The sequence below is a fragment of the Curcuma longa genome, chromosome 1 (genome assembly GCF_044706935.1).
Source record: "Curcuma longa cultivar G26 ecotype Majalengka, Jawa Barat chromosome 1, ITB_CL_G26_1.1, whole genome shotgun sequence".
NCBI lineage: Eukaryota > Viridiplantae > Streptophyta > Magnoliopsida > Zingiberales > Zingiberaceae > Curcuma > Curcuma longa.
This window is the reverse complement of record NC_133861.1, coordinates 27,056,752-27,082,199: the sequence shown is the minus strand read 5'-3', so window position 1 is coordinate 27,082,199 and position 25,448 is coordinate 27,056,752. Positions and strand designations below refer to the sequence as shown.

The 25,448-nt window shown below is 36.0% G+C and overlaps 3 protein-coding genes, 1 non-coding gene and 1 pseudogene across 6 annotated transcripts; 3 read left to right on the top strand and 2 right to left on the bottom strand.

The window, feature by feature from the left end:
* Positions 1–138: 138 nt before the first annotated feature.
* LOC141833025 (uncharacterized) lies at positions 139–3,880 on the top strand. Of its 3 annotated transcripts, none has more exons than XM_074720409.1 (7): positions 139–368; positions 440–546; positions 1,809–1,874; positions 2,855–2,937; positions 3,253–3,299; positions 3,418–3,535; positions 3,611–3,878. In XM_074720409.1, exons 1-7 carry the CDS (start codon positions 163–165, stop codon positions 3,698–3,700), a joined length of 717 nt encoding a protein of 238 aa, XP_074576510.1. In that variant the 5' UTR covers positions 139–162; the 3' UTR covers positions 3,701–3,878. The 3 variants fall into 3 exon arrangements, with proteins under 3 accessions (XP_074576510.1, XP_074576519.1, XP_074576527.1); XM_074720418.1 differs by having other exon boundaries at positions 3,457–3,535; positions 3,611–3,873; XM_074720426.1 differs by lacking the exon at positions 1,809–1,874 and having other exon boundaries at positions 3,611–3,880.
* A 4,688-nt stretch (positions 3,881–8,568) lies between these two features.
* On the top strand, positions 8,569–12,163 carry LOC141821145 (putative serine/threonine-protein kinase WNK9). The gene is made up of 7 exons (XM_074708528.1): positions 8,569–8,875; positions 8,944–8,981; positions 9,086–9,313; positions 9,454–9,674; positions 9,774–9,931; positions 10,011–10,443; positions 10,530–12,163. Exons 1-7 carry the CDS (start codon positions 8,804–8,806, stop codon positions 11,498–11,500), a joined length of 2,121 nt encoding a protein of 706 aa, XP_074564629.1. The 5' UTR covers positions 8,569–8,803; the 3' UTR covers positions 11,501–12,163.
* A 1,203-nt stretch (positions 12,164–13,366) lies between these two features.
* Positions 13,367–16,354, bottom strand: LOC141846075 (5'-adenylylsulfate reductase-like 5; annotated as a pseudogene).
* Positions 16,348–18,983, bottom strand: LOC141846065 (pentatricopeptide repeat-containing protein At2g13600-like). The gene has a single exon (XM_074734054.1). The coding sequence runs from the start codon at positions 18,981–18,983 to the stop codon at positions 16,452–16,454; it is 2,532 nt and encodes an 843-aa protein (XP_074590155.1). The 3' UTR covers positions 16,348–16,451.
* Positions 18,984–20,044: 1,061 nt separating this feature from the next.
* TRNAH-GUG (transfer RNA histidin (anticodon GUG)) lies at positions 20,045–20,116 on the top strand. Its single transcript has one exon. It is a non-coding gene; the product is annotated as a tRNA-His (tRNA).
* Positions 20,117–25,448: the final 5,332 nt, after the last annotated feature.

The window sequence follows — 25,448 nt, the reverse complement described above, 5'->3', positions numbered from 1 at the left end:
GTTTCTTTTTTGCAGTAAAGCCCAAAACCAGACTCTAATTTTACATAAGGCACCGTTATAAAGTTCACTTATGAAAAATTAGGGTCTTCTTCGTAAATGTGTCTTTTTCGATCCCGATCCCAATCCCGCTGTTTGCTTCTCGACCAAACAACAGCGGCGACAATGGCGGCGGCAATCTCTACTTCCGTCGCCTCACCGCTCTCATCCATCCTCTTCAAGCATCACAAGGCGCACTTCCTCCTGCAGAAGCCTCTCACCTTCCGCTGTGCCGCGCCGCCTCGAGATGGAGGGAAAGCCCCTACGCTTCTGAAGTTGGTCGTCGGTGGCGTCACGGAGCTCCTCAAGCTCGTTTCTCCCAGAAAACAGAGGTCAACCGCTGCCATCGCCCTCGCTCCCCCCTCCGTTGCTTCTATCGCTAATGATCGATGTGTTATTGCAGAGACGAGGAGGATAGAAATGCAGGAAATGCGCCTTCTTTGGCTCACAGTGTGGATGATGTGGTTCGGATTCTTCGAGAGGACTACGATCGTGCTTATTTCCTCACAGGTAGTAGGGTTAGTTAATCCTATTTGTTGAACTTAATTGCTTCACTACTACAATTTAAGCTATGCAGATTCATACTTGATCAATTTGATTAACTTCACATCATATAAGCGTTCATATGAGTGAACCCAACCAAAGAAAAGAATATACAAACAATATTAGGAATTTCTATCATAGTATTGTTCATGTCTTTTGTTATGTAATTTAGAGTAGATATATAAGTTTGGCTTTTCATTTAGTTTCCTTGTTGAATTGTGCATGGTGATTTACACCAACTGCCTTTGCTCCTCCTATATAGGAGGGAGTGATTTCATACTTTGGATATATACTGTTTGGATTTTCTCCCCTTGTTGAATGGTATGAGTGATTTACTGCAAATGGCTTGAAATAAAGGAAAATTACCCTCCCAAGCTTCTAGTCATATGACAATCATAGGGCAAATGGTACTGTAGTGAGATGAGTTCTAGGTAATGGGATGTAGTCAAATCTGTGAACAAAAGGCTGCAACAAGGGCCCAGGGCATCCCTACCAAATTGACTACATTTTTGGGTGGTAGAAGCGTGCCAGTGAAAGTGGTACCAATCTAGTCTGGAAATTAATAGGTAGGTTGTTTGGCTGCCATACAAGCTTTTTTGTGAAACTGATGTGTGGTTCTTTCAAGTTCAGCATGTTAAATACGTATTGCAAGAAGGAAACAAACCTTGATCTCCTTAGTTTATAAGTCTGTATGGTGAATTTGGGTTGATTTTTTTGTCTTTCTGAAGATGGTGCCATATAATACTTGTGTTTCTTACAAGCACATAAAACAGAACTTCTTCCATGATTGCATCAGGCAAACATGTTCTGTAGACCATATGCATCACTAGTTCCCATATGGAATCTTTCAAACAGCTCGATAGATTCTTTCACTGTCCTCAAGAAATCACATCAACAAATAGCAGCTTGCTTAAAACCATAATAGTTTCTGAATTTTGTAATCATCCCTTCCATCTATCATCAGTTCTCAACTATTGGTTAACTTATCTTTTTCATGTGAAATGCATCATGTGACTGAACATGTACCTCCTTAAGATAGAAAGCATAATTATTTGGGCTTATCATGCTGTGGACTGTTCATTATTGTTTGTTATTGTGGTAACTCCTTCAGTGATTCACAAATAAATATGTCATAATGTATGTTCAAGGATGAGTAGAGCTGTAGGGCACCTATAAATGACATGATGTTAAGTTCCTATTAAATAGCTAATGCTATCTTTCTAGAATAGGGGATTTCACCACAGACATATATGTTGATGATTGCTTATTCGAAGATCCTACAATCAGCTTTCGAGGTATGAGATTTACTTATCATATTTTTTTCTTACCCATGTCTCCTCGATTCTCCAATTTAACTATACTTCTATGGTTTTTTTAGACATAATTATCATCATATCTCATGTAATCATTGAAAATAGTAGTAATGTACTCAAGATAGAAATTTTAATTGAAAAGTTGGTCAATTTTCACCAACACGATTTTTACCATAAGAATATATCTTAAAAGGAGGATAAAAGAAAGATAGGAAAATTGTCGATGATAAAGACCCCAAGTTTGTATGATTGTGTGCAACAAACATTAAAAAACTTAGAAATCAATCTGACTCTGCCTGTTTGATTTACATTAAGCAACTGTTCAAGATTTGGAATGAAATCACAGCAATCTGTTATGTTAAACAACAGTTCAAGATTAGGAATGAAATCACTGAATCTGTTATTCTTATTTAGTTTTCATCAGTTAATCTTGTTTGTTTATGCCTAATTTTAAATGCTGAAATAGAATTTTGTATAATCATAACTATATAACTTTAAAATATATCCTGTCAATAAAGTTTTAAACAATATGGGAGTATTGTTATAGGTAATTAATATCAACTTCATTGACATGTATGGCTGCTGAGTACATGATTTGGATCTGGATTCCATGATTCTTATGAGTTTGACATTGATCTCAAGAAGCCAAGAAGCACCAAGTTTAGTTACTTGCAATTTACTTTGTTACATGGCCAAATAATGTTACCCTACTGAATTTTTGAACTGTGTACAAGTGCATCAGACTCAATGATCAAGTTTTACAGGCACCTTTTAAGGTCAACAAATCTTGGTTTTTTTGTGCTACAAAAGAATGTAATCGATGGATCACTTTGTACTACTCGGCTACTGTTTGTTACAAGAATAAAATTTGTTATGTTTGTTTTACGAAAACTACCTTTTGTTCTTAACTGAACTAACTTATCTAGTGAAAGAAACCTAATATCTCAATCTCTTCTGGCTAGGTAGAGATCGGTATTCACAGAACCTGGACTTGCTTGTTCCCTTTTTTGACTGTCCATCTCTTAAACTAGAGAAGATTGAGAAGGTATTCATATTTCAAAATTCGTATTATTCTTCACTAGGTTTATTGTGATTATTGACAAAACAATGTAAAGGAAATTGAAATGCATATTCAATCTGAGAGAGATTAAAGCTTATTTGTTGATATGTTATTTGGCACAATGTATCAATTTTCCTTTCTCTCTACCTAAGGAAACTAATCCAACTTTTTCCTTTCACTTCTTCTTACCATGCTTACCTTCAGCCTCAATAAACAAGCTTTTAGTTCTTCAGTATAGTTTTTTTTTACCCCTCATGTTTTAATGGAAGAGGATAAACTTGTTTTTACCCCTCTGTGTAGGGTTGCAAGGTTGAAATGGACTTCATCATAGCAACATGGTACCTAAGGTATTCGATAAAGACTCATCGTCATTCTCTGTTTAGCATTCATTATTTGTTGCGATATTATACTAGTGACGAGAGTTCATTACTTTAATTACCTTACACTTCATCAAACTGCATCAAGATTGAAGATGACTACATTAACATGCATACTTACTGTCAGAACCTACTTGAAGTTACCTTGGAAGCCTCTCATTGCCATCAAAGGAACAACCACTTATGATCTAAGCAAAGATTTCAAAGTAAGATAGCACATCTAACTCCTACAAGATACAGATCATCTGACATTCATGCTTGAACTGATGTTGTTCTAACAGATCATAAGACATGCTGAATGTTGGAATGTCCCTGCCCTTGAAGCTGTCGGCCAAATCTTTAAACTAGGCTCTGCAGAGGCTGATGGATGATCCTCATCAGAGTAAGCCTCCACTCTAAATTACAATTTTCACAATCTTTTTTTTTCTCTCCCTTGCATAATATGTGTTACCAGAAGTAAATTAACCTCTTTAGTTAAATAAGGTATTAGAGCTATATCTGAATTTTCTTTGAAGCATTTTTTTATTAAAAAGAAATCTAGTAATATTGATTTTGTGCTATGAATATATATACAAAGAATAGTCAAATAGACATCCCTTTTGTAAAAATAATCCAATGGGTGTCCTGTCATATGTTTTATCTCGAGAATATCCTTAATTTTAGTATTGTTGTAGCAGCTATGGCTACAACGTCCATCGCTATTGTAACAACTATGATTAGCTACTACAATGTGTAATAATTATTACAATACTATTATAGTATTGTAGTTGATATAACTATTTTAAAATGATTTTTATCAATTTAAAATAATTTGGATGAAGTTTAAATAGTTTTGACCAAGTTGATAAAGAGTATTTTAACATAATAATATTTAGAATTTAAGATTTTAAAGTTTAGCTACAACTATTTAGCAACTAGTTAAGTAGTTACTATAACCATTTAAAAGTGATTTTTGATGAAATTTAAGTAATTTTACCTAAGTTAATAAAGAATATTTTGATATAATAATATTTTATGTATATAAATCTGGATTAAAATAAATTATTAATTTTTTAAGTTTAATGAGTAGCTGTTATAATTTATAACAGTTAACGAGTAGCTATTATAATTTGTGTTGCAAAAAGATGCTTTCATGGCGTAGTCGAGTTGGTTCTCAAATGATAGATTTGTCAGATTGAGCATGGGTCAGATAGTCGCGGAATTGCCCTCTCATCTGAGGATAGATAGTTGCGGAATTGCCCTCTCATTTGAGCACATATTTCGATACTTGATTTACTTGTTTGTGTTTCGTTGTGGGACTGATGATACTAAACCGTTTGGGACGAGTAGGGATGTAAATGAGCCAAATTGTTCGCAAGCTATTTGATTCTCGGTTCGAAAATAAATTTGTTTGAGTTCGTTCGATTAAGTTAATGAGTCGAACTCGAACTTGATTTTGAGTTCAAAAATATTATATATATATATATATAATATTTATAATTCATGTAATATATATATATATATATATATATATATATATATATATATATATATATATATATATAACATAAATTATAAATATTATATATTAACAAACCAAGTTCTAACTAAGCTCGTTTAATTTTTAAATGAGCTATATATTTTCAAACCGAGTTCGAACCAAACTTGTTTAACTTTTAAACGATTCATTTTTGAATCAAGCTTGAGCCGTTCGTGAATTATTTAAATTTATTATGAGCCGAGCTCCAGCTTAAGAATTAAAGTTCGAATTGAACTTGAGCTGAACTTGCGTGTAGGAAAAATGAACCGAGCTCAAGCTCGAACTTTTTATTGTTTGACTCGACTCGGTTCGATTGGACAAGCGAAATTATTATTTGTATATAATTGTGTTGTAAAAAGATGATCATGCTAACTGTAATCCTAATTCTAACTTAGAACAGTGAAAAGTAGAAAGAGAATAACAACTTTAACCGTAACCCTAACTTGGAACAGTCAATAATAGTGGCAAGAGAACAGTCAATAGTGGAAAGGGAATAATAAAGGTGCAGTACTGGTGGTAGTACTAGCAAGTGGTCCTTTGTTTAATCTCCCCGTTCAGTCTAGTCCAGTCCATGACGCGGCACCCAGAGGAATCCTAATCCGAATCCCAATCAAACATCCAGGTCACCACCTTCAAGATATGGTCGGTGCCCCCCACGCCGTCGTCGGGCCCACCACCTCCCCCTTCCCAATTCCCCATTTTTAAATTATTATTATTATTTTATTTTATTTTATTATCATCGTCATCAAAAGCTAAAGCCAATATTGTAATAGTTTGAGGCAAAATTTATCCAACATATTATTAAGTAATTATAGTTTAAAACTGTTTAAAAATGTTTTAAAATTATTTTAATAATCAATATTCATCTAAAAATGCTAGCACAGAATAATTATGATTAAAATTGTCACCATTTAATTAAGTTGTTTTGACTAAAATTATTATAATTAATTACTTGAAGAGCTCTAATCAAAGGGTGTTTTTGTAATTTTTTTATTCATTTATAAATATAATTATAAATTAAGATATTGTTTAGAAAAGAAGCTATACTCTATAAAAGTTGGAACAATATAAATCACATTGGGAGGCTTGAAGAAGGAATAGGAAAACAAGTAATAGCTTTGTGGGATCGAGGAAGATGAGAGGAGGAGGCCGATAGGAACGAGGACCCTCCATTGCTCATCTCAAGGTTTTGCGAAAGGGAAGTACATCACGGTATCGAACGACTATCTATAAAATATAATATGTATTATATATTAGTTATTCATATAATTTGTGCAAGACATGTTAAATATTTAAGTTCTAATTCACACCACCGACAAGCAATGTGCCATGTCCATTTTGAAAAAATAATAATAATAAATCAAATGAATAATTTAAATAATAATTAAAAAATGCACATCAAATAATTTAAATAATTAAAAATTAATTTTAAAAATAATAAATGTTAAGGTATTTTAGAAATCAATCCTATTTTTTTTCCTATATTCAAACTAATTTAAAAAAATATTATCATCTATTTGGATTTTTGTGCATTAGATATCATTATCTTTGCATGTGGAGTAGCAAATGGTGTTGGAGAGCATCATGTGTTGTGTTTCCGGAGCCACTAACATTCATGGATATACACATCAATGATCAATATTAATTTATTTTTCCATAATTATTATTTCTATTTTTTTCATATATTTTGAGTTGGTATCCTTCTCAATTATTTTAGATTTGTCTTTCTAGTTTATCTTCTTTTAAAAGAAAATTTCCAAATTTTAAAAATTATATTTTATTCTAAACTTTTATTTTTAAAAAATAATTTTGCATGCTACTTTGCACCCTATTAAATACAATAAATTTATTTTATTAAAAATTAAGACTTATTAAATACTAATATTTATAAATAAAAAATTGAAGCACAAAAAAAAAATCTTGGTGCAATGAAAACAAAAGGTGGGGGAGGGGGGGGGGGGGGGGGGGACTATAATGAGAATTTGAAAAGTTTATAGACATTTGGGGAAAAAATACACTTAAAGTTTGGAGATAGAAAAAAACACATTTTTTTCCAAAAAATATTAAACAAAAGTGATTGGACATAAAAGGTTTCATTCACGTGAAAAGATTTTGCAATAGTCGAATTATTATTATTGTTTAAAAAAATATTATTTGAATAGATTCCATGTGAGTAGGTGGGGCTTTATTTTCAACCATTTCTTTATTTTTTATTTTTTGTAGTTTGAAAAAAAAATTATCCTAATTTTGCTTCTTTTATTGCACCCTATTAAATTTTTTATTAAAAATTAAGATTTATTAAATAATATCTTAAAATAATAATATTTATAAATAAAAAAATTGAAGCGAACAAACTGGTACCGTCTCTACCGTATCTTTTAAAACCTTCTTATTTTCCTTAAAAAATTATTTTCTTAAACTTTTCTTTTGTAGTTGGAGAAAGAACATGGTGTGTGTGTCTACGTACAAATTTGATATCCTGTAAATAATGTCATTTTATTATTATTATTTTATTTATGATTAAGCTATTTAAGTGAGTTATAATATTAAGCACAAGAATTCTTAAAATAAAAAATATTTAGATGCTCACGAAATGTACCACGTTGTTATCCCATACTTTTTACCCGCACACTATGTGAACAATAAATTTTTTACGTTTTGAAATTTTTTTACTTAATACTATAACTCAATCCCTAAATTCTAAAAATAAAATCTTAAATGACTTAATCGTAAAATAAATAAAATAAAAAATGATATTATTTCTTGTTTGAGTGCTCGAAAGTGATCTAAACACTCATACACCTCTGTTGTGCACGCACGTGCATAAATAGGTGTGTAAGATATCGATCATGTATATATATAGGATAATGATATACTACACACTCCTATATGTGCGACTAAGGACAATTGTCATGTGTGCATCTTTTTTTTATGCCTGTCACATGTACAACACCTCTTAGTCGTGCACGTTTATCACAGATACGAGGCATATAAGATAATGAGATTTTATATAGGATAAACGATATCATACACGTCCTTGTGTGCACGATAGAGGTGCGCGACTGAGGATAGGTGTCAAGTGGGCGCTTTTTCGATGCCTAACACATCTGCAGTGCCACTCAGTCGCACAAGTCTATCGCACACATAGGACGCGCAGGATAACAAAATTATATATATATATATATATCACACACACACGAAATTGCTATCCTGTGCGACACCCCCGTGCGCGACCCGTGCGTGACGCCCTGACTCATCGTCGCTGCCGCCGCTCTCATTGACCACCTACTCGGTCGCGATCGACGCGCAACTCGCCGGCGCTCCGTCCGACGACAAATTCCGATCGGATAGTGGTCGAAATCCGTGTCAATCACGACCGGTAGTGGCCGCACGCATGGTTCGCTGTTTCTGACTGAAATTCGTTAAATTTCAACCACTATCCGATCAGAATCCGACGCCGGACAGAGCGCCGGCGAGTTGCGCGTCGATGGCGCCCGAGGGAGAGGTCGGCGGTGCCCGGACAGCGCAGCAACAGTGGCAGTGGATCGTGGATTTCTCGTCACGCAGCATAGCATTTTTTTCTCTCTGTGTATATATATATATATAATCAAATTTAAAATTAAAGAAAATATTAAAAATAAATAATAAATTTAAATAAAAAAATGGAATTAAAGGAGGAGGGTTGATCTGTACTGCTTTTGTCCTGTGGGATGGCTCCTCTTCTCTTTGGTTCAGTTGAGAAAACTTATGAGCCAGCCTCCTCCTTGTTCCTTTGATTTCTTGCAAACTTCTTCTTCTTCTTCTTGTTCTTCTCCTTCTTGTTTGGTGGAACTCCCCATGCCCATTCCGTCGACTTATCTTCCACCTTGATTCCTCGCTCCCATCTCTCCTCCACTTCCTCCCTCTCACGGATCAGGATCCTTCATGTTCTTCTCGCACAGCCTGCGGAACCACGATGGGCAGTGAAGCGGAAGACCCGAGTCACCTCCACTTCGTCGAGGTCGATCCCACGGGCAGATATGGAAGGGTAATACTGCTTCCTTTCTTCATCGTTTTTATCTATAGCTGCTAAAGATTTCATCCTTTTTTGCGCAGTACAACGAGATCCTGGGCAAGGGCGCTTCCAAGACAGTGTACGAAGCATTTCTTTACCTAAATCTGAGTTTCTTGTCGCTTGATTTGCAGGCTTTTGCTTTGTCTGACCTTTTGCCCTCTTTTTTTTTCTTCTTGTCGCCAGTTATAGGGCTTTCGATGAGTACGAAGGGATTGAGGTTGCTTGGAACCAAGTGAAGCTGTATGATTTCCTGCAGAGCCCCGAGAATCTGGAGAGGCTCTACTGTGAGATCCACCTCCTCAAGACCTTGAAGCACAAGAACATTATGAAGTTTTACACCTCGTGGGTGGACACCGCTGAGAGGAACATCAATTTTGTCACTGAGTTGTTCACCTCCGGCACCCTCAGGCAGTAAGTGGATCTTCTTGCTTGTTTCTTCTTCTTCTTCTTCTTCTCTTCTTCTTCTTCTCTCTAATTTTATTTTAGCAAGTTCTTTTGTTCTTGAAAACAATCTGTTTGTGTTTCGATATTGGTTTATGATCTGTGGATAGGTATAGGCAAAATCATAGAAGGGTTCACATCAGGGCAGTGAAGCATTGGTGCAGGCAGATTATTCGTGGTCTTCTCTATCTCCATAGCCATGACCCCCCGATCATCCATAGGGACCTCAAGTGTGACAATATCTTCATCAATGGCAATCAAGGTGAGGTCAAGATTGGGGATCTTGGCCTTGCTGCCATTCTTCGGAAATCACATGCTATCCATTGTGTAGGTATGATTGATACTGATCATGTGTGGATCTTTGCCAATCAAACTCCTTGTGGTAGTAATATGTAACCAGTTTTTGGATGGTTTTTGAAATCCCTTGCAGGCACACCGGAGTTCATGGCGCCGGAGGTCTACGAGGAAGAATACAATGAACTAGTCGACATCTATTCGTTCGGGATGTGTGTGTTGGAGATGGTCACCTTTGAGTACCCTTACAGCGAATGCACCCACCCTGTGCAAATTTACAAGAAAGTTGTCTCTGTAAGAACCTTCTTCCACCTTTAGAAAATTGTTATCGCAACCGAGTAGTGAAGGTGATCTATCTTCATTTTACTTCCAGGGAACAAAGCCGGAAGCATTATACCGAGTTAAAGATCCTGAGGTCAGGGAATTCGTTGAAAAATGTCTCGCTACTGCATCAAAGAGGCTTTCGGCTAGGGAGCTTCTTGACGATCCCTTTTTACAAATTGATCATGGTTCGAGCTATGAGGAGCAAGACATTGGCTTTATGGATCAGATACTTAGAGAACCTTCCCTTGAACTTATTCAAAGTGATGGTTCTTTGAATGGTAATTACTTTTCAAACAATGTGCAACACCAAATAGAATTGGAAAATGGTTGGGATTACGATATCGCCAATATGGTAGAGGATGGCATAAGCCTCTTCGACAATCGCAAAGATGATCAACCTGCAAACATAGATATTACTATCAAGGGAAAGAGAAAAGAAGATGGGAACATATTTCTGAGATTAAGGATTTCAGATAAAGAGGGTAATGACAATTTACATCTTGGAATTTTTGTTTCCTTGTTTCATTGTTACACGAAATATGGAAGCTAAATTCGAATCTTTATGCAGGTTGTGTTCGAAATATATATTTTCTCTTTGACATTGAGGCCGATACTGCATTGAGTGTTGCCACGGAGATGGTTGCAGAATTAGATATAATGGATTATGATGTAACTAAAATAGCCGACATGATCGATGGAGAGGTAGCTTCTCTGGTGCCAGAATGGAAGCCGGGTCCTGGCATAGAAGAAAATCCAAGATTTTGCCGCAAATGTGCTTCTAATGTTTCTTCGTGTGGTTCGATGAAATCTGTCAACTGTTGCCACTTCGAGTGTGCTGAAATGCATGGCCGGTTCGAGGAGATAACCTACCAAGTTGAGGAAACCGGGCCTTGTGTCACCACCAAGGAAGTGCCTATGTTATCCACAAGCCAATCTGTTGGACTTGAGGATTGCTCTCTTTCATTGAGGTTTAATCACTCTGATGAAGAATGCGAACAATTAGACTCCTCAGGGAATGGCGAAAAGGTCATACACATGGATGATTGCTCAAGAAGTGAATCCAAGAAGACTTTGCAGCAGTTTCTTGATTCACCTGAGTTTGATTACCAGTTTACTGCACCCAATGAACTACATGCTTCTTTGAATGACATCAGTCAAGACCTGAAATGGCTCGAGGCAAACTACGCGATAGAGCCACAACGAGCATCCAAAAGAGGACCACGACCATCCCCTGACTCTACTAACAAGGAGAGAAGCAAACAAAATGGCTTTGTAGGTTCCTCAGAAGAAATAATGCGAATGAAGTCCTTTCATTTGGGGAAGCGATACTGGTTCCACATACCTCAGAGCGATACAAACGAACCCTGCAGTCTTAAGATGACTCCTGCCGATTCAAGACATTGCAGTTTGCAATCCCACAGAGATCAAAATTGTGTTATCAACTCTCCTGATAGTCCTGAGAAGATGTTCACTGCAAATAACTTCTACTCTGGAACCGCTAGTGCTCACACCAGGACAAAGTCTCTCCCCATGGCTTAACATCTGCAAATTGTATAGCGCAACTTTCCACTGCTTGCTCATCTGCCTTACTGTACAGGGACCATGAGATGAATGGAAATGTATCGTTCTGTGTATTCTTCAACGAATCTTAAGTAATTTGATTCGCTTATCCTATTAGGACTGGCGAAGATTGTAATCTTTAGTCAGGTATGGTACAAAAGCTAGTTATGAGAAGCATTCAACATCGATTAATGTTTGCATTTCCAAATTCAGAATGAATTCAATATGCTCCTAGCAAGTTCTCAATATATGTTTTTGAGTCAGCATCACACAGACTCTCTGCCAGTATCTGTGGAGCTTTCATTTTGAGTTTTGCAGCTCCTAAAAAGACAGCTACTTGCAGAAACAAGATGTTGAAGAAAATAGCAAGCAAAGTGATGCATGCTGAATTAAAGATGAGGAAGTGGAAGGAAAGTGACAGATAAAGAGGCTCACAATTGAAAGTGACAACAACTTTTTTGTAAAAGTGGCTTTATGATGTGGTGATGATAAGCATTAACTTAAATTGGAGTGGCAGATAGCAGCAGAGGAGAAGGTAAGGAAGGCCAATTGAATGTTGTGTTATAATTCAAAAGCTTCTTGATATAAAGCAAGCTATTATTCAGATACTAAACTGTTCATTAACAAGTGCCTTTGATTTGATGTTGTTGGCTCACCACCTCTCTTTATGATTTATTCCATGGAAGTGGCAGCATTACTATCATTCAAACTTGTGGGTTTTTTTTTTAATGGTAGTACAGAGTTGTACCTAGAGTATCTACTGAAAAACTAATCACATCTTGTAAAGCCTTATTTATTGGTCTAAATCAAAATTAACATATCATTTCTAATCTATTATAAATTCAATCATAGCATACATCTGGATCATAATTCGAATCTCATTAGGGATGAAGGTTGTCTACCTAATATTTTGCAAAAAAATCATAGCATACATCAAGATTGGATTTTAAAAAAAATCAAACAAGTAGATAGTGAGATAGTTTGCATGCTTTAGTGTGCTGTTAAAGTGATGTATGATGATCACACAAGTGAATGAAAAAGATATCAGACATTCTTTTCTATATTCATTGTGTTCTTCTACTTAGGTTGAATATAGATGATAAATTAGGTATTGATGTTTAGGGACAAGAAGAATTAGGTTGAGACCGTATATGTCATGCCAACTATGTTGCCTATGTAAAGTGCAAGCAAGATAAGACCATGGACTACTACTAGATATGATGCTGGATTAGTTAGGTATAGGGTTGGCATGCTCCTCGTCATCTTGTATTGAATTTATGAAAGTGTAATGTGTTAACATCATCTAGTTATCAAAGGAAGAGACTAAAATAAGCAAACTAAATGTGTGATTTGGAGTAGACAAGGGCTTTAGCTTCATAGTAAGTTGGACTTTCTTTTCCTTTGTATTGTTCTCCTTTTCTCATAATAAGTTTGCCTTCCAAAGTGACCACTAGAACAATCTACCTTCATATTATAACATTCTTAGAATTGCATTCCTGTTTAACATGGAACCAAACAACTATTAAAACAAATGATGTGAACTTATTAGTGTTAACCAGAATTTAATCATCATCACTACTAAATTAAAATGCAACTAATGCAATGGATAATTAATTACATAGTACTAATAGATTGTTTTAAGATACCTCAAGATCAAAATAGGAATGTTTTTAATATTTTTCTAAGTACATTGTGTAACATGACCATTTATTAAGTATGCCATCTAATTTGTATCCATTTTGAGCACAGTTGATCCATTTCAAGACGAAATCTATTTAGTTTATAAATTTGTTATTTATCAAGAGGAAATGCAAAGGCAGTAAATACTAAACAAAAAGATTTAACATCAAAAACATTTCATGAGAGTCTAGCATCACTCTGTGATCATAAACATGCATTCCACCAAACACATCTTGTTCCGATCACAAAGTATTGAAAAGATATCATCACAATAATGCAAGTTGGAAAGAGTTTTTTGAGGAAGCTGATGACGACTCACCAAGTGATATAGAGGCAAGAGAAGCCACCCGAATCCATGAGTAATTCACTCCTTTCCGAAGGTTCCTCGTTCGGTTCCAAAGCTTGAGGTTACTCCACAACTTTTCGAGTTCAACTAAATTCAAAGCCTGCTCAATAGCTGGTTCAATTCATGCAGGAACCACAAGTTCAGGTGACAGGTATGCGGGACCCAAAAAACCGAACGAGTATATCGCAGGGACAAAGCATATGATCATTCTCAAGAAGATGAAAAGTACTTCAAACACCAAATAAGGCTCCTTGGTTATCAACTCTCCTACAGATGGGGGGCCCTGATATCTTCTGAACTGGACTGATCTATTTCCAGAAGTATGATTGGATCCAAACCTATATAAATATAGAGAAAAGGTTTGATGTATAAGAATAGTATTGCACAAGATGTAGAAAATGATAAGACATAGAATAACCACAGTATATGAAGATGAAATAAAGGCACTTGATCTTTCATCATAAAAGCCAAATCTACCATATAATCAGAGGTTAGTCAGTTCTATGTTTGCAAGAGTCCACCTAATTTAATTTTTTCAAAAAAAAAAAAAGAGGGTTAAACAGACAAAATATGGTAGAAATTGGTTTCCACATGAGATGCTTAACTAGGAAAAGAAAAGCAGTTAGAGCATTGTACCAGTGCTTCTATGTTAGAAATACACAAGCAAATTCAGATCCTTTGGCCCATGATATGGAAGCCTTGTTGTTCCATTGATCAGCAATATAGTGGAAAAGCTGTGAATACCATTTCCTGACAGGACACTGATTAACAGCACAAAAGTTATCATCCAAAAGGTACTTAGATATACACTGTGCCGGCAACTTGTTTAGATTTGGAGCAGATTGACTGAAATGGATTGCTTCTGCGTTACCTTGGCATGAAGGATGATTCTTCAGATAAGAAGTGCTTTATTTGAGGGAACATTGAGCTAATGGCATCAATAGTAGGTCGAGTGGACACCATGATGTAGAAGAGAACATAATAGTAATCACTTTTCTCACCAGGCTCGTTCTCTTTCTCAAGCATCTCTCTGCTCACCTTCAAAAATGATTTAAGATAAATCATATAAAACTCCTCATTCACAATTGATCCCACAAGGAAAAAAAATCATAATATCAGACAAAACTCTTAATTCATGAGGAAGCTGAAAGATGCAGACTAGAAATCACAATCATAAACAATTGTTCATATTGATTAAAGAATCACTAATGCTATTATCATCAATTAAATTTCCAGTTCTAGGTGCTGAGATTAAGAGCTTGTTTGAGATTTATCGATCTTATGTTATCTTTTCCATCTAACCTCCATTAGCTACGTTTATATCATAAAAGGAATTAATTGCCTTTAGTCAAACTCTATTTGTATCATCTGATAGATTCTGATGAGAATGGAGGTACTTTGTTGTCTTAATTTTTTCTCAAGACCTGCATGTGTAATATATTTGAAAATTAAAGGTGATTATAAGATGCAAATATCTTCCATCAGTTCAGCCTACATAGATAATGTAAACAAGGAAATTCATTTTCAAAATTTTAAGATCCTTAAGAGTTAATTTGCTAGGTCCTCTTTGAGAGAATAAATCCTCCAAGGAAGTTAAGGACCCAGTTGATACATTAAGAAACCAGAATAACTAGGAGATATCTTAAATTAGTAGCTGGTTTTCTAGCATCAGAAGATGAACACTGGAAGTCGGTCCAGGCATCGATCACTGGAAAATTTCAGAAATGTTTCATTGTTTTGTCCTGAAAGGTGGAAGTTATGGTGCACAGTACAAGGCAAACAAAAGATAAAATTCTACAGTTAGATTATTCATGTGTTCATGTTCTGTTACTTCAAAAGGACTCTAACAAACAATTAAAATTAGCCAATTAACTACCTCGTATACTCTATCATTCCTAAACACTCAGTCTTGAGTCGAACTTCAATGAACACCAGTTGTTATACTCAAGCAAGACAAAGGCAAGCTTATTAACACTGCTGTCTAAAATTAATTAAAGACCATTAAGAATTTTCCCTTTGTATTATTGTATGTTTCCATTCATCACTTGTAGCCAAAGCATAACAGGAAAAACTATGGTGTCTATAATCAAAGAAAAAAAAGCCATTGAATCCCAACTACCCTAGTTCAAATTGCCAAAACCACACAGGACATAAAAAAAATAAATTTTAAGAATAATTCTTCTTAAGGCCTCGCAATCGAAAAAAATCAAACCCTAAATAATCCCGTCGCCAAAAAAGACAAGAAAGTTCCCGCCTTTGGAGAATAATACTCAAGAGGAGAGAAAGGAGGGACAAGAAACAGTACTTCTGCGGGCAAACACAATCCGAGAACATTGAGATCCTAGGTGGCTGAGAAAGGCGAAACCAAATCCAGAAACATCTTGATCTGATATGCAAATCCATGATTAACTAACAAACCACTTATTTTAAAAAGTCAACCTTTTTCTAGTGTTCACCATCCCAAAACCCGAGCCAGGAAGGAAGGCAGATGAGAAATCATAGCAAATTCCCAAGTCAAAGACCATCTTCAATCTCCAAGAGTTAGCATCATCTCAATAAGATAGAATTGCATCTTTGATTGATACACACAAACTGTGATGCTGTAATGGGACTGTAAATTGGAATGCTATGTTGCAGTCGATTCAATCACTCACCTGAGTGAACTTTTACTCTCAGTAATCTCAGAAACAGATACCAATTGTTGAGAAGTGAGTTATAAACAGCTGAATTAAATAACTGGTCATGCGTACTTGTCCCATAGAGTAGAAGATCACTTGCCAAATCATTGGCCACCCCCGAGTAAAGGTGATGCACAAGCCACAGTTTTCAGTTGAAATTGCTGTTTCAATATCTGAACCATCAGCATTCTAAGCTCTTGAGTACTGTCATTCTTTCTGTATCTTATTAAAGGATTCTCATATCGGAGGTATAACTTGGATTGTTCATACTGTCGTAAAACTCTCTCATGGTATCATATATGGCCCCTATGTGTTCTGGCTGATTATTCCTGCTATAAAGGAATTGAATCTTTCTCTTCAATTGAGTCCAACTGTAACCCGGCCTTGTTACCACCCCTCGATCAATCATCAGCTTTCTGACTTCTTCAACTTCATCCCACATCATGAGTGATGCATATAAATTTGAAAGTAAAACATAGTTACCTGAATCTTGTGGATCCATATCAAACAGTTTCTCAGCAACTCTCCGGCCAAGTTCCGCATTCTGATGGATTCTACATGCGCCTAGAAGTGCGCCCCAGACCACCGAGTCTGGTTCGATTGGCATATTCTCTATGAACTCCTCAGCCTCAACTAAGTAACCAGCCCTCCCTAGAAGATCCACCATGCTAGCGTAATGCTCTTTTGATGGCCTAATTCCGTATACATTGCTCATCATCTTGAAGTAACGCCATCCTTCATCAACTAAACCACCATGGCTACAAGCACACAAGAGCACCAAGAATGTGACAGCATTTGGAAGGAAACATTCAGACTTCATTTGTTCGAAAATTTCAATTGCTTCCCTTCCAAGACCATGTTGTGCACATCCAGCGAGCACTGAATTCCATGTAACAATGTCACAATCAACCATCTCGTCAAAGACCCTAAATGAATCTGCAGAGCCACACTTGAAGTACATTGTTATTAAAGCATTGCCAATAAAAAGTTCCGGATCATATCCCAATTTAAAGGTGAAGCCATGGATTTGTCGGCCTAGGTTGCTGGCGGCTAAATTCCCACAAGCACTTAGAACACTAGTGATTGTTAGTGCGTTGGGAAGTATTCCTTCGCTCAACATTCTGACAAAGAGTCTCAAAGCTTCATTCCAATTCTCATCCTGTACATATGCAGATATAATGGCAGTCCAGGATACGATATCTCGGTTGGGCATCTTATCAAAAGCCATCTGTGCATCCTCCAACATGTTGTTCTGAGAAAGGGCACTTATCAAAGAATTCCAGGAGACAGTATCTCTTGCTCTCATCCAGGTGAACACCCGTGAGACAGCTTCTATGTTCTTGCACTTGGAATACATGGTAATTAGACCATTGTTCACATGAGAATTGAACTGAGAGCCTGCTTTTAAACTAAGAGAATGCAGTTGTCGGCCAAATTCAAAAGCTCCAATATTACCACAAGCAAAAAAACCACTTGTTAAGCATGAAAGGCTGGGACAGGTTCCAAGCCTGTGTAGCTCGGAGAGAAGATGCAAAGCCTCCTCATTCTCTCCATTCTGTGCACAACCAGCAATCATGGAAGACCACGAAACGGAGTTTCTTATGGGCATCCTGTGGAATAACTTTTTGGCTTCATCTAACAAGTTATTCTGTGCATACCCAGCAATCATGGCATTCCAAGAAACCACATTAGCATTAGGAATCTTTTCGAAAAGGATTCTTGCTTCACTTGGCCGTCCATTCTGAGCATAGGCAGTCAACATAGCAGTTTGTGAAGCTACAGACTTTACAGGATCTCTCTCATAAATGGAGATGGCATCATCCAACCGCCCATTATGAGCAAAAGCGGCGATCATAGTAGACCAGGAGTACTCATTCCTCTCTTTCATTAATCCAAAGAACTTCACTGCTTTGTCCAAGCCTCCAATATCTTTTGTATAAGCGTTCAGGATGGATGTGCCCACAATTACATCCTCTTCATAATTTGTCTTGATTGCCAATGTTCGCAGGCTCTCGAGCAATTTGAGGTTGACAAGACCAATAATTGCAGATATAGAGACTGAGAAACTAGCTTGATCTGGTCTCACTCCCTCCTGCTGCATCCTAACAAAACTCATCCAGGCCTCTCTGTATTCATTAACCTGAACATACCCAGATATCATCACTGACCATGACACCAAATTCCTCATGCGCATCTGCTCAAACAATTTCCTCGCTTCACCCATACGATGAGCATGGCAATACCCAGTGATGATAGCATTCCACGATGTAATATCTCGCACAGGCATCTCATCAAAGATACGCTGAGCTGTGTTTATATCCCCATTTTGCACATATCCGCTAATGATGGCATTCCATGAAATGATGTTGCGTTCAGGCATTGAATCGAACAGGAGCTGTGCTTCTTTGAGGCGGCCGTTCTTAGCATAACCAGAGACCAAGATGGTCCACGTCCGAGTGTTCCTTCCAACAAAAGCATCAAAGAGCATCTGTGCATCGTCCATCATGCCATTGATAGAATAACCAAATATCATGGAGTTCCAGGTGATGGAGTCTCTGTGGGGCATTGCGTCAAACAAGCTGCGAGCTTCGCTAACGCGACCAAGGCGACAGAATTCTTGTATCTTGGAAGTGTAAAGAGAGAGATCGCTCACTGGGTATGAGCTCACTAAATGAGGCGAATTTAACAGGAATCTAACGAAAGAAAAAGAAAAGGAGCGGTTTTGGAATGAGGCCCCCCGCCTCAAGAAGACCAGCATGATTAGCAATCCTAATCAGTACACGAAATCGTAAGGTAGGCCAGGAATTATTCGTGTTTCGATCTGCAGAGGCACAATCGATAGATTAGCAACAAATCCACAGATCACTGGAACACAAAAGAAAGCTGCATAGAAGAACAATTCATGGCTAGCAATTAGTGGAGATAATCAGAAAGGATCAATTCCGAGGCAAACCTGGTGCAAAGAAGCATCAATGATAGTTGCTACCCAAATCTAGGCATTTGCAGCTGCATAACACCTGCTGCTGCCACGGAGACCAGAAACGGGACGTGTTGCGAGATGAACGGAGAAGATAGGTGGCGCTAATCACGTGTGGAATAGGAGCATGGTTGGGTTCCTCGGCGACCACGTTGGGCGGCGGCGGCGGCGTCGACGTCGGTTTTCGCCACCCTTCGCGACCTCCCTCTGCACAAAACGAGAATTTATAGGGCAAGGGACGGCAGGGGTAGAACATGAAAATTTCATTTTGGACCATGAAATTATGATTTATTAAGACCAATTCGAGATACAATATACAATTTTCTATATCAAATTATTAAAAATCAAATTGGCCATAGAGAATCATATTGACCAAAATAAAAAATTACATTAAAATTATATCAATTTAATTTATAAAGGGTAATTAAAACCGCTAATGTATAAAAAGGCGATGCCAAAGGTTCAAATGTTATTGCATATATATATGTTAATGTTAATGTTAATTTAATCTTTAAATAGTTTGTGCCCTCAATATTTAGGCTCTTTTAAAATGAAATACCTTTATAGACATCACAGTGGCTGTAGTTTGTGCCGAAATTCCACGTTGTGGCCGTGGAGACCCCCTCGAATCCCAGCAGCCACAATATTTTTCTTTTGTTTATTTTATATAATATATATATGAATTTATTCATTTATTTTCTATTATTCGCCGTATAAAAAGTTGTTGCCAAAGGTCAAATGTTATTGAATATATATGTGGTTAATGTTAATTTAATCTTTAAATAATTTTTGCCCGTAATAGTTAGGCTCTTTTAAAATGAAATACCTTTAAACGCATCACAGTGGCTGTAGTTTAGTGGTGAGAATTCCACGTTGTGGCCGTGGAGACCTGGGCTCGAATCCCAGCAGCCACATTGTTTTTCTTTTGTTTTTTTATCTAATATATGAATTTATTTATTTTCTATTATTCACCGTCCATTTTGTAAAATAATATGAATTTTTTTTGGATATTTAGATAGAATATCATTTTTAGAAAAAAATATATATTTATATGAAAATTTTAATAATTTTACAATATTTTTTAATTAAAAAATTATATAGGTGCTTTAGTTAATAAAACAATATACCGGTTGAATGAAAATACACTTCATTGTTGAATGAAAATTTCAGATTTATGAAAGAACATAAAAGGGGTTAATGAAAAGGAAAAAAATACCGAATTTTCGGTATACCGCACATACCATACCGATATTTACCGTCCATATCGAAAATTTTATTGACCATCAGAGTATAGAAGTGAAGATGATTAGGGGTGGGAAAAAATACCGAAAATATACCGTACATACCATACCGATATTTACCGTACGGTATAATACCGTACCGAATTTTTCGATATCGGTATCGGTACGAAATTATTATTTTTCAGTATTTCGGTATATACCGAAATACCTATTATATATCCTCTTATAAATTATTTATTATTTATTCAGGATTTATGCGATCAGTTCATCACTAGGGGCCTAGGGCAGACTGCAGAGCTCCATTCTTTCGCAAGCGGCAAGCGACTGCTCGACTCCGTTTTTTCGCAAGCCGACAGGCGATCATCAGTTCATCACTAGGCAGGGCTTCGTTCTTTCGCAAGCGGCAAGGCGACTCCGTTCTTTCGCAAGCCGACTCCCCTCCATCGCTTTTCCTTTCCTCTTTTCGAACTCTTCACAGGAGACATGTGTTGGAAATAGGATACAACATGAGTGACCTAGTTCTTTTTAAACCCTAATCCGAAACCATCTTCCTCTTCATTCTTATTTCTCTTCACGAAGTCTTTGCCCTAAGCCCCTAACCAGAGGTTGTATGCACCACCAAGTTGGGATCTATTCTTTCGTTGGTCTCTAGTCTCCACCAAGTTTGTTCTCAGATTTCGACAAGAAAGCCAAAGGTTTGATTTCTCTAATCCAACTTTAATTTCCAACATTTTCTATCTATTTTATGGTTTCAGGCTTTTAGCTCTTTTTTTTAGTTTTAGCATTGTATATTTGTATTTAATCGTTATGTTTCAGATCATATTTTTTGTTTCCACGTATAACGAATCATATGAATTAATACCTTTTTCCCAGATGGAGTCTAATACATTGCCATGTTCATCCCAAACATCAAATGCAATAGAATCTGAAATACAGAAGTCTACGGGTCAAAAAGGATTAAGAAAATCTTCAAAATCAAAGCCTCCTATAGGTCCTAAACAATCCAGGAGTATATTTTGGAATCATTGTGAAAAGGGAAAAAGGAAGTTGTGTGATGGGAGTGAACAACAAATAGGGATATGCAAATATTGTAAAATTGAGATCCCATCAGTTTACGGAAGTACTAGTGGGTTAAAAAACCATTTAGTAAAGAGGTGTAAGTCAAGCCCTCTCTATGAAGCGAGTGAGAATGATAAAAGTCAACCTACATTAACAAATGAGACTATGGGACAAGGAAGTGCTCTAATTCCTCATACTTTTAATCAGAAAAGATGTGAATTGAAATTGGCAAGGTATGTGATTGTCGATGAAGTATCTTTTAGGGCTGTCGAAGGGAAGGGGTTTGTAGAATTATTACATGAATTACAACCGAGATTCAAAATCCCTGATCGAAAGAAAGTTGCAAGTATGGTTTATGATCTATTCTTAGTTGAGAAAGCTAAGATACAAAGTGTGATTGGCGACCAAAGGGTAAGTATCACAACTGATACTTGGACATCCATTCAAAACATAAATTATATGGTAGTGACAGCTCACTTTTTGGATAGTGATTGGAAGTTACATAAAAGAATAATTAACTTCACAAAAATCACTAGTCATGTAGGGGAAGAAATTGGCAAGATGGTTGAGGTTTGTCTCAGAGAATGGGGGATAGAAAAAGTCTTTTCAATTGTAGTCGACAATGCTTCCTCTAATGATACGACAATTAATTACTTGAAAAGAAGAATGAAAAGTGAAAAATCATTGTTATTTGAAGGGAAATACTTGCATTTGAGGTGTGCGTGTCACATACTTAACTTAATTGTCAAGGATGGTTTGAAGGAGCTTAATGTTTCAATTAAAGCTATCAGGAATGCAGTTGTTTTTATTCATTCTTCTCCATCAAGGTTGAATAAATTTAGAGAGTTTGCTATGCTAGCCAAGTTTTCTAGTACATCAACAGTACCTATGGATGTCAAAACAAGGTGGAATGCAACTTATAAAATGCTCGAAGTTGCATTAAAGTATAGAAGGGTGTTCGAACGGATGGCCGAAGAATGGTTGCCTTTTATGAATTATTTTCGTGAAAAAGATGAAAAGGGTAAAGAAAGGATGGGGCCTCCAATTGCTGGTGACTGGGAGAATGCAAAGGCTTTTGTACACTTTCTAAAAAAGTTTTATGATGCCACTTTGGAGCTAAGCGCATCAAAAAGTCCTACATCCCAATTGATGTATCAATCAATGATTGCACTACAAATTGAGATTGAGAAAAAAAGAAATGATGATTCAGATCCAACTCTTCAAAAGGTAGCATGTGCAATGAAATTAAAGTTTGACAAGTATTGGGGGAATTGGCATAATATAAACCCTTTGATATTTATTGGAAATATTTTAGACCCGAGGAACAAACTTCAGATGATCAAAGTTTGTGCTAAAAAATTTGGAGGTACTCCTACAAGGATCCAAGAGTTCGTTGATAAGACAAAACAAAACTTAGTAACTTTGTGGACGGAGTACAAGGGAATAAATGATATATTGAATGTTGAGAGCCAAAGTATGCAAATAGAGGGTGATGGTGGAGATCATGGTACTAGTGGTGGTGGTGGTCTTTGTGATGAATTGTTTGATGATGTGGAAGCACAAAACGAAGAAGAACAATTTCAAGAGATATCCAATGAAGTGGATAAGTACCTAGCTGATGAGATTGAAAAACGATCTAATCAATCTTTCAATCTTTTGGAGTGGTGGAGAGGAAGTGAAACTAGATACCCAATCCTTTCAATTATTGCCAAGGATATTTTTGCAATTCCATGCTCAACCGTTGCTAGTGAGTCTGCTTTTAGCTTAGGCAAAAGAGTTGTGGATCCTTTTAGAAGCAGTTTGAGCCCTAAAATGGTAGAGGCATTGGTGTGCACTAGTGATTGGCTAAGAGCGGAGGAACTCAATTTTTGGAAAGATCCAACGGATGATGACCTTGAATTATACAAGGAAATTGAAGAAATTGAAAAGAGTAAGAGTTTTTTATTTAATTAAATTTAAATTTAAATAATATCTCATTATTATTCTAACATGAATTATATGCTTCTTTTTACAGCCGCAAATGTCACTCAAGACGGTGCCAAAACTACTTGTTCTACTTCCGCCTCCACTTTAGTAATCTGATAATTGATAACATGAATTCAGCTTCTATTGCCCCTTGTTCCTTGAATCGGCAGATGTAGTGGTCCTCTCCAAAAATAGCTCTGATCCCATCCACGGTATTTAGTTAAACATTTGTAGTGCTAGTGTTTTCTTCAGCTATTATATGTATTCACGAAAATATTTTTTTTTTTGCAAGAACCATGTTTTAACTTCAAGTTTTGACATAATACTTTGCTTATTATTTGTTGTTGTCAATTATCAGATTACTAAATTCACACTAGATAATGCTTTGCTCTTTTTTTTCTTTCTTATTATGATATTTAGATTTCAATTCTTTCTCAAGAATAAGCCAAGTTCTTATTTTGGGTAGTTGCTGTGAAGTGTGAACTGTACGAGAAAGTAACTTTTTAATTTTCTACCCTTGCAGGAAGGGATAAGCTTGATCTCTTTTGCAAGTAGTGGTTCTAAAAAATATTTCAAAGCAAGCCATGGAGTTTTTCAATGTTAAAGATGATCACCCAAGGAAAGGATAATAAAGTATAAGTGACCAAGGTGAACCTCTCTTTCTCCCTTAATACACACATATATCATGTTTTTATTAGTTCATTAATCTAATGTTGGTAATTACTTCAGAATGCAGGGAACAGAAAAAGAAATATGGGATGGCTAATTTTTGGATAAGGATTTTTTTTGGAAAGAAAAAGTACTTCTTTTGTATATTAATATTTTAGTTGATGTTAGTTGTTATCAATGAACTTTCTTTTGTAATAATATTTTAGTTGTTGTTAATTTTTGTAATTAATATTTTAGTTGTTGTTAATTTTTGTAATCAATATTTTAGTTGCCGTTAATGTTGATTGTGTTTAATTAATGCTTTGTTATTATGAAAGGGATATTATGTTATTATGTGGCTTTTGAATTTTGAATTGATTATCTTTTATTATTTATTATTTTTGTCAAAGTGAGTTTTGGTATACCGAAATTTTCAGTATACCAACATTTTTCGATATGATCGGTATGCATTTTATACTATACTGAAAATTCGGTATACCGAATTTTCGGTATATCCGAAATTCTGATATACGAAATTCCGGTATACCGAAATTTTCGGTATGGTAACGGTATAGATTTTTTTATGCCGAAATTTTCGAGCCTAACAGTATACGGCTATCCATTTGTAAAATCCTCATAAATTCATCGTAGTTGAGTTTCAGACCCGAGATGTCACAAATTCATTATTGATGAACCTAACTATCTCACCGTCGAATGTTTGATTCTACATGGTTAAAGATTTCAATTTGATTCTAATTTTGGGATTTCTTTGTTAGGATGTAATATTGTAAGAAGACATTTCTACCTATTTTATGGTTCTATTATATCTATGGAAGAATAATTCCTCGAAGAATAAGATCTCTCTCATTTGAAGAAGTCGCTCAGTTATTATGATTTATCTCTTTTTAAATCGTTATAGAATCAACATTGAAGGATGCTTGAGGTGAATGTTATTAGCTTTTGTCACGTATCATATGTACTAGAAAAAGAAAGTAATGCATATATATTAGTGAAGAGGGACTAGAGAAAAATGATATTGCAATGAGTATGAATATTCCATATGTGGAAATAATAAAATTTCACCATCTTTAAAATTGATTTCTCAAGGTATTTTTGAACATATGTTCTCATAGAAATCTTAAAGTACGCATAATCAATGCTGATATACAAAATATAAAAGACTGTCTCTGGGATATAGTTGAGTTGGTTATAATGGGATAAATTTACTGAAGTGGACAAATGTCGAATATCGGTGAAGCCGAGACAATGTCATCCTCGTCGTGATTAACTGTAACTTTTTTATTTACTTCCTCATAAATGGTCATGAGACCGA